The sequence below is a fragment of the Mus pahari genome, chromosome 14 (assembly GCF_900095145.1).
Source record: "Mus pahari chromosome 14, PAHARI_EIJ_v1.1, whole genome shotgun sequence".
Taxonomy (NCBI): domain Eukaryota; kingdom Metazoa; phylum Chordata; class Mammalia; order Rodentia; family Muridae; genus Mus; species Mus pahari.
Genome location: NC_034603.1, coordinates 30,872,575 through 30,889,528, shown reverse-complemented (window position 1 = coordinate 30,889,528; position 16,954 = coordinate 30,872,575). Strand labels below are relative to the sequence as shown.

The following is a 16,954-nucleotide window of genomic DNA, read 5'->3' as shown; positions in this document are numbered from 1 at the left end:
ACTCCAGCTAAAGCACTAACATGCACATGACTCCAGCTAAAGCACTAACATGCACATGACTCCAGCTAAAACACGAACATGCACATGACTCCAACTGGTTATCAACTGTTTCACCTTACAACTAGAAGAAACAAACAAACAAACAAACAAAAAACAAAATGGAGCAGAAGACAAGAAATAATAAAAACTATAGCATAAGTTAATTGAGTTAATTTAAAAAAAAATCCAGCAAATCAATGGAACAAAACGTTAATCCTTTGAAAAGATCAACAAAGCTTGATAGATATCCAACAAGTCTTTACTAAAACTGGCCAAGAAAAATACGAGAGGAACTGTTCTGGGTGTGGCTCAGGCTGCTTGCCTAGACTGGGAGGCCCCGGGTTCAACTCCTAGCACTGAAAAAGAAGTAGAACAAGAGAGAAGGTTCAAGAGAGAAGGAAGGAACTAGGGCATAGCTCCGCTGATGGGTGGAAATTATATAGGTAGGTAGGTAATGTACAACATTTTGAATATACTATAAACTGCTGTAGACTAGTGAAGTGAATTTTATGTCATGGAAGCTATGTCTCAATTATAAAAAAGTTAATTATGGTGTGCCTTGTGGGAAAGACATTGAAGATTATTTTTAAAGGAAAAAAAAATCCAGAGTATATGATCGCCATCTGTCAACCCAACTTTTCATGCTCAGACTTCTTCTCTCATAACCTTCTCCCACACTATAATAAAAAAACACAATTTTAGTTGAAAACATGGAATTAAAGGAGTATGATTTCTCTAATCCCTCTTTCAGATAGCAACTGTCTACTATATTCAAAAGGCGAATTATCAATTCAATCACTAGAATCCTTCAGAAAGGCACTCTATAAAGAAATGCTTGCTGCCAATCAAATATTTTCGAGCAGCTTATGCCTAGCTCTCACCATTACATAGGGTGGAGGAGCATGCACACAAGGTCTTAGCTATATCCTCCGGGTAGTTGTGGTCTTTCTGTGTCCTTGCTAGGTATCAAGACCCAATCTGAGGCTGGAGAGATGGTTCAATGATCAAGAGCACTGGTTGCTCCTTCAGAGGATGGAGCATGGTTCCCAACACAAACCTGATGGTTTACAAACACCTGGAACTCCAGTTCCAGGAGATCCGCCACCCTCTTCTGACCCCCACAGGAACCAAGCATGCGTGTGCTGCCCATGCTTCCATGCAGGCAAAACAGTCGAGCATAAAACAAAGTGATTAATCCAATGTAAAAGTTTGTAAATAACAAAGATGAATTGTTCATTGGTGGTGACATCCGTGGAGAGTGGCAGTATCTGAAGTTGTCTGCTAGCAGACAGAAGGCCCGGCTGGGCGGTGGTGGCGCACGCCTTTAATCCCAGCACTTGGGAGGCAGAGGCAGGCGGATTTCTGAGTTCGAGGCCAGCCTGGTCTACAGAGTGAGTTCCAGGACAGCCAGGGCTACACAGAGAAACCCTGTCTCCAAACAAAACAAAACAAAACAAAAACAAAAACAGAAGGCCCATGGATTAATGAGATAACAAACTGTGAGGTTGGCTGAAAACGTTATTCCAGTAGCCAAGTCTTACTGGGTGAAAGATTTAAAAACATACGGTTACTATTTTTCAGGGAACATCTTAAAGCTGACTCCCTTGTTGAGGTCACAGCTTGATTGTCCAGGTGGTACACTGAAAGGCTTCCCCCACAGGTTCCCGGGATTTGGTAAGTCCATTGAGCACAGGCAGTTCTTAGTATCCACCTGCTAATAATGTAGTTCTCATGTGCCACAAAGAGCATTCAGATGTATACACACATCTTACGTCTTAAACCACATGCCTCTCACAAGGCTGGGGTGTACAGAGTGTCCAGAAATCTAGAACCTGACTTATTAAACAACTATCCTCAGATAGATTCCCCTAAGGAATCCACCGACTCTTTTAATTAAGTAATATAGCATTTTGTTTCTTGGCACTTTAATGCACTGGAGGTTAGAAGCATTATCCGTGTAGTCTGTAAAACCATAGGCCCAGCAGAATCATTAATTGGCCCCAGTAGCCCTTCCAAGTGAGCCCAGCTGTGACTTCAGAATACTTAATAGGCACCAAGCAGCCATCAGCACTAAATCTGGGCTGGAGTCAAAAAATGAAACCCATTTGCAGACCTGGAACAGAACCTGGTCCATAAACTTTGAAGTACAAACTTTTCAAATGTCTTTTGTTATTTTTAGGCCTTGACATGTGGATCACTTTAAGGTTTTGCAAGCACATTTTCCCCATCATAAAGACCAAGTTCAAGAGTACTAAGTTTAGAGTTGGCATTATTTGGGACAATCTGCCAGTGCACCAGACAGCTAACAGCTGTGAGTTTATTGTGTGTCACATGTTTTCTTTAATCTCAGCACTCGGTAGGCTGAAGCAAGATCACAAGTCCCAAGCCAGCCTGGGCTACACACACAGGGAGACCTCCTCTCTCACGCCACCCCACTAGAGCAGCAGAGAGCGGTGGGGCAGGGACCGATCCACTGAAGAGCGCACATCTACCACCCCCACTCCCCAGCACCTACTTAGGATGCTTGAAGGCCATCAGGCACCGTTCGTACTTTCCCACCATGCTCCAGGCCATGACCAGGCCGTCAGCACCTCCAGAGACGAGATGCCATTCATTAAAGAACAGGCACTTCACGGCTCCCTCATGCCCAGTGAGAGTCTGCAAGAAAAGATGCCAGAACTTTCAGACCCTCTCCAGTTAGACCGTGACTCCTCCGCTGGCCAGGCTTGGAGGCATCTTTAGCAGAACCCCAAAGCTATATCCCACTTCTCCCATGACTGCCCCTCACTCATGTAGCATGTCCCACAGCTGACTTCTCTGAGAAGGCCAGAGAAGCCAATGCCTCCCTCTTGGGAGTGGCTCTTCCACACTTAGGAGGAATATGACGAAGGTTAAGTTCTTGTTCCGGTGGGTCAGTGACTGGGCCAGGCTCCATCTCCCTGGAGCACAGAGAGGCCTGAAGTCCCTCTTGATGACTGTCATCCTCAGCTCTTTGTCATGACTCAGAGGACATATAGGGGCATTCTAGTGCCTGCAGCTGAGGCTCAACTACAAACAAGACCAGTGTGAAAAGATCCCACATTTCACTGTGGTCACGTGGTCCTACCTAAAGCAAGATTTTACTAGTACCCACTAAAGCCAGGAGTCCAAATCTGGCAAGAACATGTTTATGGACTCATACAGTGGTTTGGATGCACCACACAGAATCCATGTGTTAGATATTAAATCTTCTAATCCATAAGCCAATGTTCAAACTTCACACACCTCTGAGAGGTGACAGCATTGTGATGCTGTGCTCTCTGTAATGTATTGATCCGGCCAGGGACTTGTGTCTTGTCCTGGGAGAGACTTTATTATAAGAGCAGTGGCCATGTCATGGTCCATCCCAAAGGCCTTTACTGGATGCCAGCAACTGCACTTTGGGACTATGTGCCAAATAAGTTTCTCTTCTTTATAAACTATAGTCTTGGGTATTTTGTTAAGAATAACAAAATACTGAATAGACTAAGACAATTTCTAATGCCTTTCCAGCACTTGCTTTTGCTTTACTAAAATAATTGGTTCTTAGACAAAGAACAAATAATTTATTGAAAAAATGTGTTCTTTTCCGGACCACCAGCTAGGGCCGTGGCAGGATGCTCTGGGAGAGTTGTCTGCTAGTACTGGAAGGGTACCCTACCTCTGCCTCTCTTAGAAGGCCCTGGGGCTCATGTGCTGTGACTGTGCAGAGTCAGAATACAGCCTTCATCCACCCACTGTTTCACAGTGTGGAGCATGATGAGGTGAGGTGGGGGTGGGGAGTTGTTCCTGACCGACTCTGACTGTCTTTGGGGACCCTTTCATGGCCGGTTCTGGGTTGCCCTGGTTGCAGCTTATGTAGCTCAATTGCTGGAGGATGGTCTTGGGAGCTACATGGAGGAGCAGACCTTCATGTCCTTGGAACCAATCTCCAGTGTTTCACACACACACACCCCGCTCCCGCTCCAGTACCAGCTCACTGACAACTCACCTTTTGCAGCTGAGCTGTGACAAGGTGCCACACCTTGACTATGCCTCGCTCACAGCTGCTCACAATGTAGGTCTCGCTGATCTTGGCGGCCAAGATGGGATCTTTGTGTTTAAAGGTCTTCAGGCACTTCCCTGTCTCTATGTCCCATTCTGACAAGGAGAGGTGACAGGAGAGGCGAGGGAGAGAAGGTTACAGTGAAGTTCTGCTTCTTGTCATAAAACGGCAGTGCTTAGGGACTCTTTCCCCCAGAAACTTTCACCTGGCTGGCACCCCTCCAGGCTCACCAGCAGTGGCACGGAGCCCCCTGACAACTGGCCCTTGAGAAAACCAGCAATGCAGAGGACCCTCACTCTGACCCTGGAGCTCTGCCTTGGAACTGTAGTGCTAGACAGCTCCTGCCCAATAAGCCTGGCTTGTCTTTGCTGCTGAGCAGACTTCACAAGAACCAAGGCAAAGCTAGTGTCGTGCACTTTCCCCGGGGTTCTCTTCCTGATCCACACTTGTGGTCCACAAATGGCAAGCTGTCATCCTCTCTAGGCATTCCTGACTCTGACAGATGTTGGGGATTTCGTGGCATCGTTTTCACAGACAAGGGTAGGTTGGGTGCTGCTCCTCTGCAGACTGGGTTAGAGCAACTGCACTGTCTAGTTCCCCGGGGGGGGGGGGTAGGTGGGGAGGGGAGGGGATGGATGGGTGAGCAAAAAGTCCAACTTCACCAAGCCCCTAGAAAGACCTTTGTCCAGAGGTGACAGAACAAGTAACCTGTAGCCTAGGAGGAGGGTGGCCAGAGCTGAGACTTGCAAAACATTAACACTGAGCAAGGAACTACAGTGTCTGCCATGGAATCGTCTCGGGGCAAACACTGTTTCTGCTCTCCATTGCACTGATGAGGAAACTGAGGACGGGAGTTCAGGAATTTCCTCAAGTTAGAAAAGGACTGATCAAGAGATCTGGGAACTGAAACCAAGGTGTGTGGGCCTCTGTTCGGTTGGGATTTGTGTGAGCTGAACTCCATGATGCAAGCATGCTTTCCTTCCCTTGTTTGTCCATATAGACATCTTGTCCCATTTATAACATCACCAGGGATTTTTTTAAAAAAAAAAAAGAAAGTTAACCAGGCAGTGATGGCGCACGCCTTTAATCCCAGCACCCAGGAGGCAGAGGCAGGCAGATCACTGTGAGTTCGAGGGCAGCCTGGTCTACAGAGTAATTTCTCTAGGACAGCCAGGGCTACACAGAGAAACCCTGTCTCAGAGAAAGAGAGAGAGAGAGAGAGAGAGAGAGAGAGAGAGAGAGAGAGAGGTGTTAAAGATTTGTTGGTAAAGTGCTTTACTTCATGCTTTAGAACCATGAAATTACTTTTTGTTTCTTCAATGGTGTCTCAGTCTGTTCTATTTTGGTAGCCCAGGAAGGTGGCAGAGCTCTTGAAAGACCAGACAGGCTAGGGGCCACAGCCCAGGACAGAGTGATGGAAATGATATTTTGCTAATTGTGGATTTAGAAACTTAGTTTGGCCTTTTAAAATGCTGGACTCAAATCTGTGTCTCATCACTCAGTTATTTTGGTGCCCTTCAAATGTTACGCATGAGGTAAGGGTCTGACTGCCTTGTGCCCAGTCCCAGCCCCACTGTGAGGTTCTAAGGAAGCACTCAGCCTTCCTTACCAGCCCTGTGATACCATGGGTCATAATGCTGGGACTTGAGCTCTAACCCTGTACTTAGTCAGAATTCCCCAACTGGGGACCTTGGAGACCAAGACTTTTGGATGGCTTCCAGTCTGTGGCTGCTCTTTTGTCTCAAACCCTCATCGAGACAGTTTTCGCCTTGGCTTTTGCAAAAACCAATGGCTGCAATGTTCCTTGGGGTGGGTGAGAATATATGTGGCAGTTGGGAGCGTGACTCCTTCCTTCATTGAGTCTGAGCACCTCTGGGTCTCTCACCTATGTTCTTTCCTCTCTGCCTATCCCTGACAGGCAGTGACTCCCTAGACCTCTGCTTTCTCTTCTCCTTTCTCCTGCTTTCCTGAAGGAATTTCATCCACACTTAGGTCTTTTATCTTTCATTATGAGTTAATACCATCGTATTCATAGGCTCCACATCCTTGGGTTTAACCAACCACAAATCAAAATATGTGGTGGCTAAAATGGCATCTGTTCTAGACACTGCATACATGACTGTACGCATAGACTTTGTCACTAGTACTAAACAGCGTTGAACCACAACTATTTACATGGCATATGTATTGTACTATGCATTATGTATCAACTAGAGGTGGTTTAAAGCATACAGGGGGATGTATAGAAGTTCAATACAAGTATTGTGCTATATCACATAGGAAGACATGCATCCTAGATGTGTTTGGTATTCAGGGAAGGAGCGCCTGGTATCAGTGGACGTGGGAACAATTGAAATTGGCAACTGTCAAATCCACCTATCTAGAGCCCTCAGCCAGGGTGTCTGCTTCTGGGAAATTCTCACGTGAAAATCCTCAAAATTCTCTCCTTCCTTGTATTTGCTTTTGAAGGCAGTTAGAACATATTTCCACAAAGCTTCTGGCAAAGATACAAATGTATTGTCCTTTATAGATGTGAGATGCAAGACCAGCTACCCTGTGGCTGAAGTCAAGGTATTAGCATAAATACGCTCCCCTATGGAGGGAGACCAGAGGAAATCCATTTCTTTGTCCTTCTCTATGGCCTTCTGAAAGCCACCCCGTCCTTGGTTCATTATCCAGTCTTCCACCTTCCATGTCAACAGTTTTCCACCTCTCCAACCCTCTTCAACAGTCACATCTCCACTGGATTACAGTCAAGAACACTTCTCTGGTTTTTTTTTTTTTAATGGAGCCATACAAATACATTGACCCACCATCAATAATCCAGAATAATCTCCATCTTTGCTCTGCCTGCCATACTCAACATGTCTAAAACTGAACCTACGCCCTCCCCTCCAGTTTTTCCCTACTGTGTTCTCCCTTTATAGTCTTTATTATTTCCATTAATTGTGTTTTTATATGCCTGGAAGCTTGGGGTTTTTAAAACGGCATTATGACTTGCTTTTGTAGCTTTCTTTTTATATCCAGTTGGTGAGAAAGTCCTAGCGATTTCCCCTCTGGAAGTCTCTCCAGCCTGGCCCGTTGACTATGAAGCCACATCCATCTGAGTTTCCTCATGCTGCATGTTCTCAAGGATTTGGAAGATACCACAGCCATTTTCTAAGGTGCAAGGTGTCCTAATTTGTCCTCTATCTCCACATAGTCACCCTTTTCCATGTTCCTCCAAACTCACATCCGACTTACTGTCTCAAGTACACATTAGAGCATGTCAGGTCCAAACTGAAAACACACCTATGGCTTTAAGGTTCAGTGTTACAGGAAGTGCCCGCTAACGAGCCCCTGAAACCAGCTTGGAAGACCAATATTCAACACTACACACAGTAGTCCAGCCACATCAAATAACTGTGAGTACTTAGTCCAGTCTTCCTCGTCCTCCTGTTCATCCATGTGCAACTGTCTATCGGTATTCATTCTGCTTGGAGTATCTTCTACTATCTGCCTTAAGACCACACTCAAGTGTCCTGCTGATAAAATTTTCCTCATTTACTCTTATTTCTGTGTTCCCTTTGAATGCTGCCTGTGGTTAGGAGCACATGACTGAGAGCGAGGCGGTCCAGTTCAAATCCTATTTTTTCTCATTGTAGCTCTGATTGTAGCTACTTTTCTGTCCCGGTGGTTGTGATGGTAATGCTAATTATTATTAACTTGACAAAATCAAGAATCTCCTGGGTGATGAACCTCAGAGCATGTGTGCTTGGGATTATTTTAATAACATCAATTAAGGTGAAATAACCCACCCACTGTGGGTGGTAGCATTCCCTAGGCAGGTGATTCTCAAGTGTTGTTGAATGGACAGACTGACAGATACATGAACAGATGTGCAAATAACAGAATAAAGACTAGTTATAGAAATGAGTGAGAATGAGGTGGAATGTGCTTGAAATCCCAGAACCCAAGAGGCTGAGACGGGAGGATCATAAGTTCAGAGCAGCCCAGGCTATATCAAGAAACCCTGTCTAAGGTGGAGGAGGAGGAAGGAAGGGGGAGAGAAGGAGAAAAGGGGGAAAGGAGGGGAAGGAGAGAAAGAAAGAAAACTAATGCAAATTTCTCACCTTTCACCTGTCCATCTTTTGCTCCAGATACAAGCCTGTTCTTATATACATCCAGGCAAGTGATTGTCCCCTGGTGGCCATAAAAGATTCGTACACAAGCCCCAGTTTTCACATCCCAATATCTGCAGAAATGAAGGCACATTTTAGAGATTTTTCTGAATGTCCAGAGGATCCTACTGTATAGGGTTCCTTTAGATAGTTAGATAGTTAATAGGCAACAGAGTCTTGTCACTGTTGGCATTGGTAAGATTATCTTCATAGAAAAAGTAAATTGGCACAGTGTGCACTTTAGAACTAGTAACAGGTAAGCAAGTTCATTGGCCCCACGTCAACCTACAAAACTCAAAAAACACTCCTCTATCTATAACCAACTGGAAAGCATAAGGACCTGATGCCGTTCTGAATGGAATGGAGTTGTGTGAGGTTTAATAAGAGTGCCCTAGACTGTTATAATGAGAGTTTTAAACAGAAAAAAGAATGGAACTTGGGGGATAACTGAGTAAGAAAGAAAGACAAGGGCCTGAGTCTGACCCCTTGAACCTATATAATAAAGAGCTAGCGTGGCGACCTGTGCTTGTAGTGCGAGCGGCGGGCAGGCGGCAGATCCATGGGGCTTACTAAACTATCAGCCTGGCCTGCTAGGTGAGTTCCAGGCAGTGACTCTCTCAAAAAAGAAAAGGTAGGTACATATTGAGAAGGATTAGGTTGGGGCTGTGGCTGGAGTTCAGTAAAACCCTGTGGGTCCACACAAATAAGCCGTGACTGCTGAATACACCCTATGGTGCGTCTTAAACAGAGCCCAGGTCAAGACCAAGCGTTTTCAAAGTACAGTTCCATCTATTTTGACTTGAAGCAGAGGTATAAACAAATAGCTGATATATTTTTTTAAATATATAAGCAAGAAGCAAAAACTATAAAGAAACACAAGACAGTGATCGGTATGGAACTTTGGGCAACAATACTTGTCTGGAGAAAAAGAAACAAGGGGGAGGTGATCACCCAGAGGCCAGGAGGGCTCTTTCCCGGTCTGAGCAATGGGCACAGGAATATTTATTACATTCTTTAATATGAGTGGCTGAAGGGATGGATCCCTGCACGCATATCAGACAGCCCCCAGCGGTCTAGCTTCAGGGTCTCCAAAACTCTTTCCTATCCTTCAAGGGCAGCTGAACTCAGCCATGTACCCACCCAGAGGCACATACATATACACATTTTTAAAAATTTTTAAGTAAATCTCTAAAACTAAAATATGTGAATATACCCAGTTTGAACATGGTTTTGCTTCCATATTATATTTCCCACCCATAAAAACTAATTTCTCTTGAAAGAATTTATTTTAATATATATATGACATGTTTATTTAAGAATATTTTTTAAAAACAGAAAAAAAATCTGATTTTCAACACCGACATCTGATCACTTACAGATCGATTTTAAACAGTAAGTAAAATCCTGGCTTGTATCTTGCAAAAAGAACCCTGCTTTTATAGATATTCTAGAAGTAATGTAATTCAGGGTAACCTAGACATAAATATAAAATGGACAAAGCATTCCATGCTTGCTTCTCCCAAAAGCTACCAAGTTTTGGCTGGCCCCAGACAGGACACTGATCATGGCCTTCTAGCTCTCACCTTATGCTCAGATCGTAACTCCCACTCAGGAGAATGTTGTCCTCCTCAGACAGGAAGAGAGCCCTGACGCTGCCGGCGTGGCCTCGGAACTCGATGGGCAGCTCCTTGACCTGCATGATATCCAGGAGATGGATCTTCCGATTGGATGATATGGCCATGAGGTCTCCCCCATTATAGTGGATGATTCTGTTTTGGTCAAACCTAGGTTTCAGGAGGTGGTGGGGATGGATTAGAGGAAAGAGTTAGTGTCCTTCCTGGGCCCACACAGCACCTGACTTTTGCCTACAGTGGTGGAGTAATAAGAAATTCAGTGCCGTTCAGAAGGCAAGGCCAAGCGATGATAGGGCCTGATGATCCCTACGTCACTCTACAGAGGTCTGTGTCAAGAAGGGTTAAATCCTGAACACATTCGTAAAATTCTATTTAGAAAACAATGCTTATGTATGCTAAATTCCCCAATATCAGATTGGTCTGGGTGAAAGTCCCCCAACTTAATTGCCAGTGGAAGTCTGTTTCTCATAGAAAACTTCAGGGGATATAGCTGGGGGTCCCGTGTGCACTTCATTTCTCTTCCTGTCTCTCCCCCTTAACCAGCATCTGAGGAGCAGTTCTTCGGCCTGGGGTTCTGTGCTAATGAGTGCCACTGGCAATATAGAAGATTGCGAGTTACCCTTTGCTCGTAATGAGGTTTCCAGTCAGTCCACCACTGCCAAGTGAGATGAATGGATTTCCCAAGCAGAAAACTACTAAAGAATTAGGTATTATATGAACAGGGTGGCCAAATAATTTGTCCAAAAAGAACCATCTTTAATAGTGAACGAGAACACTGTTGTTACTTACACCACAGTCGCAGAGTAAGGAGGCAATGTTCCAGCAAACAGGAAGGCGGAACCACTTTGAACAGGAGGAAATCTTGGTACTACCTCCTGATCCCTTATGTCACATCTAAAGTGTGACACCCCCCTACATACATGTAAAGAGCAGCTGTCCCCATACAATTTGTCAAGCTATCCCCATGCTGACCAAAAACACAATATAGGCAACTCAACAATAAATAAAGAGAAAGAAATAGGCCAAAAAATATGGGGTGGGGGGGGGGAACTATTAAAATACTTTCTTATGGCTGGGGTTACGACTCTGTAGCAGGTGCATACAGACCTAGTGTGAGGCCCCATGTTCTAACCCCATACATACATATACACACACACAAAACATAAACACACACACACACACACACACAGTCTTTTGTGGCATATCTAAATGATGTCATGTGGTTCCATTATTATAAATAAGTTTTCAACCCAAGGAGCTGAAGGGGGCTGCAACCCTATAGGTGGAACAACAATATGAACTAACCAGTACCCCCAGAGCTCGTGTCTATAGCTGCATATGTAGCAGAAGATGGCCTAGTCGACTATCATTGGGAAGAGGGGCCCCTTGGTCTTGCAAACTTTATATGACCCAGCACAGGGGAATGCCAGGGCCAAGAAGTGGAGTGGGTGGGTAAGGGAGCAGGGGCGGGGGGCAGGGTATAGGGGACTTTCGGGATAGCATTTGAAATGTAAATAAAGAAAATATCTAATAAAATAAAATAATAAGTTAAAAAATAAATAATTAAGTTTTCATATTTAAAATAGATACCAGAGTGTTTTACTGTGTTGTGTTACAGAAATGTATTATATATTCCCATTTCCTTCAAGTATGTGCTATGTGTTTAAAAACATGATTCTGGAGATTATAGTTCAATACCGTACTGGCTAGGTTTATGCCAAATTGGCATAAGCTGGAGTCATCTAAGAGGAGGGAACCTCAGTTAAAATTGCCTCCATAAGACAGTCTGCAGGGCATTTTCTTAATTACTGCTTGATAGGAAAAGGCCCAGTCCATTGTGGGTGGGGATACCTCTGGGCTGGTGTTCCTGGGTTCTGAAAGAGAACAGGCTGATGAAGCCATGAGGAGCAAGCCAGTAAGAAGCATTCTTCCCTGGCCTCTGCATTATATCTGTCTCCAGGTTCCTGCCTACGTTCAGTTCCTGCCTTGGTTTTCTCAGAGGACGCTGATTCAGCATACGTAAGCTAAATAACCCTTTTCCTTCCCAAGTTGCTTTTGGTCATGGTGTTTCATCACAGCCATAGTAACACTAACTAAGACAAATATTAGTGGTGGTTGTCTCTCAGTGGCAGACACAGGAGACTTTCTCTACACACTGACTGGGATTACAGGACTTTTGTCCCAATCAGCACATCTTAGTTCTCAAGTTAGAATCAGGCAATAGTGAAATTGTAAAAAACCAAAGATTTCATGTGTGTAACCTGTCAAATGTCTGGTGATCAGAATATCCAAAACTAATGAAGTTGGTGCTTGCAGCAGAGAATGGTGCAGATTAAACATTTGTTGTTCATACAGGTTCTTAGGCCTGGAGCCTAGCGGGAGGTGTACTACCTCTCAAGCCAAAGACGGTCTAGAGAAGCCTAAGGGGCCTTCAAAGGTCCAAAAAGACCTAACTTCTCACACCATACTTACGTGTCAGAGAGGATACGGATGTTGTAGGTGCCGCAGAAAACGTTCCTCTCCTCCATCTGGACCAGCTGGGTTTCCTGGTTCTGGTAAGCAGTCCACAAGTTGTAATCATTCTAATGAAGAGATAGATAATGGAGTCAGAGTCATTATGGACTCCCCCAGAGTCCACCCGCAAGCTCTTCCCTTCAAGGATGTAGTTGCTGTGTGGGGTTGTTGGGGAGAGGCCATAAGCTGACGCTTAAGATACCTGTGTGTTAGAAAACACTGAGATGAAGGTACTAGCGCATGTCTGAGCTGGGAATTTTCTACAGTTTGGTTTTACACACTTTTGTGGCTAAATTCTAAGCATTGCTTGGAGCACAACTTAACTGAAAATGAGCTCACCTGGGCAAGCTCACATGGGCGTGGGCATACACAAAATCACAGCTGCCTTTGACCAACCATCACACCAGGCCAGGAGTTTGTATTTACAGTCCAGGTACCCAACAGTGTGCTGCACTCCGTGCCTTTGAGTCCAGTGCTTGACCCTGATCGTGCAAGTCTACGCTTGACCCTCATTGTGCTCACAGCTGACTTGCCAAGTTGACACCACTTGCCCACACAGAGCTCTCATCACCTTACAGGTGACATTTCTGAGATGACTCAAGGAAGGAACCTGAGTTTTATCAAATCTCAATGGTGATCCTCTTTGCTTCTCATCTTTCCTTCTTCCTTTCCTCCAGCCATTCACCATACAATTTCTGAATGGCTTCAGCCTGTCAGACATGAAAATTTCCGGTATAGATGACTGAACCAAACACTTCCATTCCTCTCCCCAGCCCTCAGGAAGCTGGAAAGAGTCACACTGGACTGGTAGGAAAGAAAGAGACTGTCACAAGAGCAGCCAATGTCATCTTGTCTTCATCAGACAGGTCCGAGAGCATCCCTTGCTGAGACTCTTTGAACCCAAGCCTTCTCCTTCATGTCCCGGACTCTTCTTCAGATGTCTTCATCCCTCCATTCACTCTTCTTAATCTTTACTCACATAGAGATGCTCTGCAAACCTGCCTTATCTCCAGGGCCCATGTAGCTTGTCACACATAAAAGAGAAACATACTTAGAAAAGTCGTGCGTGTCTCGGTCACTAGACTGTATGGAAGCCCTTGAGCTTTCTGAGCCTCAGTTTCTTCACCGACAAAATGGGTAGATGAACAAACTCAGAGATAAAAGCTTACAGGTAAATAAGATTGATAAATGTCTTTTCTTAGTTTATATTATTTGTGGGAAAAAACAAAAAAAAATATTTTAACTGGTTGCTATCAATTTTTTTTAAGAAGTTCCTTTTGTTTGTTTTTGTTTGTGTCTGAGCCAGCTCAAGCTGGCCTTGAACTCACTTTGTAGCCTAGGCAATCCTCCTGCCTCAGCTGAAATTTCAGGTGTGTGATACCACACCTGGCAATACAAGAAATGTTACCTAACACCGATTTTTTGCCGTCTCCTGAAAAGTCAAATGGTCCGGGGGGCCAGATTCTATCGTCCTCGGTGGCGTGATTGACTGGAGCTGCGGCGCTACCAGGCCTTTGGGAGGGTCTCGCCATCCTTCACAGGAAATGCTAGAATGCCCTCCCTCTGGGTTCTCTGCCTGCCCCCCCCATCATCATCATCATCTCTAAATTATACTCCACAGGTTCCCTATGGGAACCCAAGTCAAACCACCCCTCATTAAGTATCTTTTTTGGTGCCAACTGAATAGACTTTAGAATAAATGGAACTTCAACAAAGAGGAAGGAGCAGATATGGACTGGTCTTAGGGGTAACTACAATGCCGAGGTAGTAAATGCTTAACGCTCCAGATTTCTTCCCTTTGTTCTTTTGTATTATTGCCTAAGTACTGGTGAGGAGAGCTGTAGGTGACTGATTCTTCCCTCCATCTAGCAGCAGAATGAACCTGGTAGTGAGATGTCTGGCATTCTAGACAAGCCTTAGCCCTCTTTCCGTGCCCTTCCCATTCCAAAGCAGCAGGCTCAAGCAGCCTTGAGATGGGTAGACTGCTAGGACTCAGGGGAATCGAAGGCATGGCTGCCACTGCTCCCAGCCCCTGAAATCTCCACCAGATGACTTGCTGTCATTGACACAGACCACTGAGAACCCAGCCCGATGAAGCCCACCATCAGCAGATGATGGCATCAGGGCTTCTGTGGAAGGAGAGACTTAGGTGTGGGCAGCAACACAGATGAACTTAAATATATATTTAAGGCCAGGGATGTATCTCAGTAGAAGTGTGTTTGGTTCAGCCCCTGCACCACAAATTATTTTTTTTCTTGAGATGACAGATATCATTGTTATGTATTTATCACGCAGAATACAGTGGTTTGAAGTATATATACCTTATGGAATGGTTGAATGTCACTAATGACTTTTCAGGGAGGGGGTGCCTCCCAAGAACCTCTGTGCTCGCTTGTGGGTGTCAGCCTTCACAGTGGGGGCAATAAGAGCATGACCCCATCAGCTACTTACCTCGAACAACACCAAAACCCACCTTTGTTCTCAGTTTCCACTTCTGACTTTTTGACCGTGAACGCTTCCCATCATCCACTATCTTAGGAACTGGGATCGAGACTTTGTTGGCGTAATTAGGATCTATTCCCCTTGTGTAGGACCCCTATGTGGTCAAGAGAGAAAGAAAGACTACACTCAGACATCTGTACCCTTGTGTATATTATCACACTAGCTAAAATATAAAACTAAGGTAAAGTACCCATTAAAGATGTACACACACACATGCACATGCATACAAACAGGTACACATGCATGCACGCAAACACACACACACACACAATGGAATACAACAAACCATTAAAATGAAAGAAATGCTATTATTTGCAACCGTGTGCATGGAAGTAGAGGACATTATGTTAATTGAAATAAGCCAGGCACATAGAAACAAATACATGATCTCACTTGTATGGAATCTAACAAAACTGATGTCATAGACAGTAGAAAGAATAGTGATTACCAGAGACTAAGGAGGTTCCCGGGGAGCAAGGGACAGAGGTTATAGTCAAAGGACACATAGAGTTAGGCCGGAAGAGGTTCAAGAGATCTACTGCATGGTACGTTCACAATAACTAATAATAGATTGTATTTTTAAATGCAAAGCTAAGTGCTCTCTCTGTGGCGTGAGGCAATACATTCATTAGTGACATTCAACCATTCCATAATGTATATATACTTCAAACCACCGTATTCTGCGTGATAAATACATAACAATGATATCTGTCATCTCAAGAAAAAAATAATTTGTGGTGCAGGGGCTGAACCAAACACACTTCTACTGAGATACATCCCTGGCCTTAGATATATATTTAGAACACACACACAAACACACACTCGGAGAGACACATGCACAGACAGACATGCACAACAAAAGAAATGACTCCTCTCCATTTCTACTCTTCCGGAGAAAGGGGGAAAACTAGTTGTTGATGAAATCTGGAGATGGTCAACCCCTGAAGCCCGGGCCTGCTCGGTTGCACCAAGACCATGAGTGGACAAATGAAGAAGGTTAATGATTATCAAGCGCCAGGAAGGGGAGGGAGCAGCTCCTGTCAGTGGCCTAACTTACTGTGTAAGCCTGCTTCTCTCCCTTTGTCACCACCTGGGCCGACATAGTTCACAGTTAGGTCTCAGGCAAGAAACAAAGGTAGAAATGCTGGAGATGCTGCATGTTGGAGTAAACTTCCTGTTCACCTAAATCCAGTACATTAGGGCCCCGTGAAGAACGTAGATAACTTGAAGTGGATTCAAAGGTTCATCTGTGGCTCCGTGACTGTGGTAGCCCCTATAACTCTTCGTGAAGAGGCAGAGTTTTCTGCCTTTCTACATTTGGGTTGGCTTGGGAACTTTCAGTTAGAGAGATGGCCATTCAAGAGAGCTATTTTTGGTAAACCCACAATAGATGAGGACAGTAAGTTATAGTCTTTAAAGTACGGAGTAATGTGCTCTCTCTCCTGTGTGTGATGATGCATTCATTAGCTAATGACAGTTGACTGTTTCACAACCTAAACTTCCCAGAGCCTTGCACATGCTAGACAAATACTAGACCGTGGAGCTGGAGCCCCAGTCCTATGAGGACGAGGGAACCCCTGTGTTCCTGAGAGATTTCTGTTTAAAAAGAATTCCTTTGTATAGTTGTTTGTTTGTTTGTTTGTTTTGTGTATGTTGTGGGGGCGGGGAGGATGACACTTATGCCAAGGCGCATGTGTGGTCAGAGGACAACCTGCAGAAATTTGTTCTTTCATCCTGTAGGGTCAGGAGGTTGAGCTCAGGTCATCAGGCTTTGTAGCAGGCACCCACACCCACAGAACCATCCCATCGGGCTGTCTGAAGGACAGATAAGGGGAGACCATAGCACAGGGGAGTGGCTGCAAATATGGATAAGACACCATTTGGGGAGTCTACCCTGGAAACACAGAGGTTCAACCTTAGTATGACAACAAAGCTGTGCTGGGCGGTGGTGGTGCACGCCTTTAATCCCAGCACTTGGGAGGCAGAGGCAGGTGGATTTCTGAGTTCAAGGCAGGCCTGGTCTACAAAGTGAGTTCCAGGAC

At 44.8% G+C, this 16,954-nt stretch overlaps 1 protein-coding gene across 2 annotated transcripts in view; it reads right to left on the bottom strand.

Annotated features, from left to right (window-relative positions):
- The window catches only part of Cdrt1 (CMT1A duplicated region transcript 1), a 30,436-nt gene that overhangs the window by 6,380 nt on the left and 7,102 nt on the right, over window positions 1-16,954 (bottom strand). For both annotated transcript variants that reach the window (XM_021213790.1, XM_021213791.1), the window contains exons 5-10: window positions 14,884-15,006; window positions 12,369-12,478; window positions 9,846-10,046; window positions 8,215-8,336; window positions 4,049-4,197; window positions 2,555-2,697 (exon numbers count right to left, since the gene is read on the bottom strand). In XM_021213790.1, the coding sequence (XP_021069449.1) occupies window positions 2,555-2,697; window positions 4,049-4,197; window positions 8,215-8,336; window positions 9,846-10,046; window positions 12,369-12,478; window positions 14,884-15,006 (848 nt within the window). The remainder of the gene's footprint in view (window positions 1-2,554; window positions 2,698-4,048; window positions 4,198-8,214; window positions 8,337-9,845; window positions 10,047-12,368; window positions 12,479-14,883; window positions 15,007-16,954) is intronic.